Genomic DNA, 4947 nt, shown 5'->3' with positions numbered 1-4947 from the left:
TATATGAAACACTTAAAAGAATACATAAATACGTAATACATAAAAAATATGTAAAATACTAAAAAGTAGATGTAAATACGTAAAAAATACGTTTATACATTTAAAATACATAAACATCTATATAAAAAGCTTAAAAAATACATAAATTCGTAAAAATACATAATACACATAATACATAAAAAATTACACATAAAAATACATAAAAAAATATGTAAAATTGTTTAAAAACATATAAATAAGTAAAAAAAATACGTTTATACATTTAAAATACATAAAAATACGTAATATATACATATAAAAACATAATAAATACACAAATACGTAAAATTTGATATAGATATGTAAAAACATATGTTTATACATTATATGAAAATTTTGATGAAATCTGTAAAAAAATCTCGTTATTTTCGAAAAATTAACAATTTGGTCTCTTGACCTGCTGAATATGTCAAAAAGGGCTAAAGTGAATAAATTAGCCGGTTTCTTGGGCTTTTCTATTCAAAAGGTGAAAAAGTCAGGATTTTTTTATTTAAAAAATAAACTTTAGGATTTTATTAAAATTTTGTCTAAAATATCGGAAAATTTTCTGGAGATATCCCTATTATTTACATTGAATTTTTCTTTTACCTTCCAATTTATATAATAAAACGGCGACCAAACCAACAACCAATTTTTATACACCTATATTTTAAATATATATGTAAATCTGTAAGTAGTACAAACACTTGCGGGTATTCTTAATAAACCAAGTGGACATGATGCAGGTGGTAGATTCAATTAATTTTCACTTTGCATTATCAAATATGAAGTTGTTGGGTGATTAAACAATATTATTGGCAACGACGTTGACCTTATGGAATGAATCAGATCATCATACACAGCCTGTTCAATCCTCCTAGCTCCCCCCATATAAGTTAACCTGGTACCATGGCACTTAGATCCATATAGCCACTTTTCATTCTCCTCTAGTGGGATCATGTCCAACATGACAAGTTCCAAAGTAATAGGCCTCTCTTTCATCATGCTTATGATCATTGGCATGGTTAATGGAAGATGGCTAGAAGCTGACAATCTTTCAACTTCCATGATCTCAGATGGGCTTCATGATCACGCTTTAGAAAACCCTCCTAACCTTCATATGGTAGTTTCTAATTCCTCAGAGTCCACCATAACACTGTATGCTGAAAAGAGGTGTCAAAGCATCTACGGGTTCTTGCCATGTGGAGATACGATTCAAGAAGGGGTGTTCTTGATGCTTATGTATACGTATTTGATGATGTTGGGGGAGGAATGGATACATAAAGGAAGCGAAGCTTTGTTTGTGTTGCTCGGAGATAAGGCCATCGGTGCTAGTGTTTTCCGGGTGCTTATGGCTTTGCCACGAATCGTTATTGTTATTGGTAAGTGTGTAAGACTTTCTATTTCTTGATCTCTCATTTCACTTTCATGTGTGTCACTGCAACAAGATATAAATATTGTACACATTTATTTATTCATAATTAAGACGAACAAGTAACAATAGTTATTTTAATTACCATTATTATTATAATTGCCTAGTTGCATAAAAGTCCACTTCTTAGATTTGCATAAATAATGAACAAAACTACAAAAATGCTATTAAATGAATGTTATTAAATTACGTAACAAAGAGGCACATGCATGCATATATATCGACATACATACATAGATACAAGCATACATCCATACATGCATACATACGAAGATTCAAACACATTATGGAAATTAACACACACACACACATTTATATAATATGTAGTTGACCAATGAGTGTATAACTGTTAAGCAATTGGTTAGGACATGTTCACATCTAGATCTTTTCTGCAGTCTCTGGTGTTCTTGCTACAGCATCAGATGCCCAAAACCAAGTGGCTTTTGGGGTAGGCATGTATGCAGGATCCACTGTCATTACTCTCACGCTTATATGGGGATTTCGCATAATATTAAGTCGAGATGAGCTTCGTGGAAAGGAATCAAACCCAGAATTTGAACATCAAGAAAACTCCACAACAAAATGTTTCTCTTTCAACCAGATTCTTTCGGTTTTGAATGGTTAGATCTTGTTAATTTCTGTAATCTACGATGATTTGGACATATACTACTTCTGTACAATCATAATTTTTTGAAATTCGCTATATAGATACTGGTGTTAATATTGATGACGAGACTGGAAGCTTAGCTGTAATCATGCTTCTATCGATGATTCCATTTGCCACTGTACAACTAGCCACTTTAATGAAGATTCCAGGTTCGATACTATTAGCACTTATCGTATCAAGTGCGTCACTACTTTTATGCTTCGCTCATCAGGTACGATAATACATCCACCATGTTTTTGCCAAATATAGCTCAAATTTCTATGAAATCTTGAATTTAACTTTCAAATGCCCTAAATCATGTTTTTGGATATATGTAGCTGTGGAATCCATGGATTCAGGCCAGGAGTTTGGCATACTTAAAGCAAGAGCACTTGCGAGCCCGTTTTTTCTATCATGTCCAGAGGCTTGCGGAAGATGATCTTATTGATGAGCATGGAAAACCAAATCTTAAGGCATTTGAAAGGTGTTACATATTCGTTTTGATAATAATGAGATAATCAAACTTATAATTGTCTTAATGTTTTCGTTGATATCAAACTAATTGAATAACTTTGATGACTTGATTCAATTTTGCAGTATTTTTACAAGAGCTGATACCGATAATGATGGCCATATATCCGAAGATGAATTGGAACATTTGATCCAAGAAGTGTTTGCTTTGGAAAAAGATCAAATCTCCAAGGAGTATGCTAACGCGGAGATTTTGACACACTTCGATAGTGACAAAAGTGGTAAAATCAATCTCTCAGAATTCAAAAAGGGATGCACTAAGTGGTTGGAAAAATGGAAGAATGTGGCGAATAACTCTGATACAGTTTCTAAAAATCTCTGGAAGCAGGCAAGTTTTTCTTTTCAATGATAATTTAGTTATAAATTCTACTCAAATTTGTAAACTTTTCTTTTTTAAATACTTAATCTACAGGTTGAGAAAATAGCAATAAAAAGTAAGCGTGCCAATCTCACAAAAATTGAGAAAATCATGCCGAGAATCTTGAAGCAAGTCCTTGAGAAACATGAACTTGTGACAGAAGATGGAAAAGCTGATAGAGAAAAGATAGAAGGGTAAATTTCTTGATTTCTTGTCTTTTCAAGTGTGATGAAAAGATAATGTATAACTAATTATTGATTATTGATTCTATGTATAGGTTATTTTCTAAGTATGATGAAGATAGTAACCAAGAAATACAACGAAAAGAGTTGCAACAATTCATTGAGACTCTACACTTCGGTGTATCATTGGATCATGATACAGTCTTGCAAGAGGTAGTGAATGACTTTGATAGTGATGGAAATAGTTCAATCCAGAAAAAAGAATTTGTAGATGGATTCGTTAGATGGATAGAAAAAGCCATTAATCATGATCCAAGTATCAAAGATCCAAAACATGCAATAGCAAAGTTTGAAGAGGTAATGTACAAAAAATAGTTACTTGTTAAATTTGTCATTAAAATGTTTTTTACCTTTCAACTTTAGTTATATACTAGTAATCGACCTTTTTACAAATTTTCAGGATTCTTGGGGTGAAATCGACGCACCTATGAAAATAGGAAGACCTAAAGCAGTTATCTTGTATGTTGTATTCGGTGTTGGTATCATATACTTAATTTCAGGAGCATTCATACAAAGTGTTATACAATTCTCAAATGCGGCTCATATACCTTTTCTCTTCACTTCATTTGTTATGGCCCCACTTTCCATGAACACTAAAATGATAATAATGGCAATCCTTAATGCTGGACCACGTGTTTCAAAGAATGCTTCTTTGACATTTTCAGAGGTTTGTATAGTTTACGAAATCTAATTAACTATTCTTGTTATATATACACTTTGTTACAATGAAAAAGTGAATCATCTGAAAAGAAAACAAAATCAACTAGGAAGGTTTTCTTTCCATATCTTTCAAAATTACTATTTTATCATCAAATATTTTCATCATTAAATATGATATATGGTCCAACTAATAACATGAATATTTGTTTACGATATGCAGATTTACAACGGACTAGTAATGAATAACCTCCTGGGGTTGACAACATTGCTTGTTACTGTATATATTAAGGGATTATCGTGGAGCTACTCTGCCGAGGTGCTAACAATCATGATACCTTGCATAATTATTGGCTTATTCGCCTTCAATCGTGACACATATCCTCTTTGGGTGTCCATCTTTGCAATGCTTTTTTACCCAGTCTCCATTTACCTGTATTATGTTTTTGAACATTAACAATGTAATGTGTGGGTGGATGTAAAAGTTAATGTCTATTCGATTGGAAATAAGATTAATGCGTAAAATGTTCTCTTAATTATTTTTTGTTAATCAAATACTTTTATCTCATATTTCTGTATTGGGTATATATTATCTTTAGATATATAAGTAACTAAGCATTCGTTTTGGGAGTATAAAATATTATGTATAAGTAAAATATTGATATCAATGATAATGCTCCTAAACCCAGTTATCCTATATTGATGGAATTGTGTTTATGTCGAATATGTAACCTTTTTGGAAAGGTTATATTTGAGTTGTGTAACTTTTATATTAGAAGCAACAATTTTTTGCAAAGGTGTTGCATGTTTTTCTATTTATTGTGAAGCATGAAAACATCATATACTAATGGGGTAATAGTGGTTTATTGTTAGAAGCATTTATATATATCATTTTTTTTTGTTGCATTTTGTGCACATTTTCCTACATTTTAGTAATAAATTGGACAACTTGTGCTTAATTGTAGAGTATCCATACTACTCATATTTTGGTATTTTGGAAGAAATTGTTGCGGGGCATGGTTTGGATGCGAAAAAACCTAACACATAGCGGTGTCCCATCTGA

At 31.7% G+C, this 4947-nt stretch overlaps 1 protein-coding gene across 1 annotated transcript; it reads left to right on the top strand.

Moving 5' to 3' along the window:
• Nucleotides 1-789: 789 nt before the first annotated feature.
• Nucleotides 790-4420, top strand: LOC145043845 (sodium/calcium exchanger NCL-like). The gene is made up of 9 exons (XM_078992613.1): nt 790-1400; nt 1846-2070; nt 2159-2328; nt 2435-2580; nt 2694-2955; nt 3040-3179; nt 3263-3524; nt 3628-3894; nt 4108-4420. The coding sequence occupies exons 1-9, from the start codon at nt 977-979 to the stop codon at nt 4339-4341; spliced, it is 2130 nt and encodes a 709-aa protein (XP_078848739.1). The 5' UTR covers nt 790-976; the 3' UTR covers nt 4342-4420.
• Nucleotides 4421-4947: the final 527 nt, after the last annotated feature.

Source organism: Lactuca saligna, chromosome 1, assembly GCF_052625555.1.
Source record: "Lactuca saligna cultivar CGN05327 chromosome 1, ASM5262555v1, whole genome shotgun sequence".
In the NCBI taxonomy this organism is placed as follows: Eukaryota; Viridiplantae; Streptophyta; class Magnoliopsida; order Asterales; family Asteraceae; genus Lactuca; species Lactuca saligna.
The sequence above is the reverse complement of the archived record's forward strand: the minus strand, read 5'-3'. Positions and strand labels throughout refer to the sequence as shown.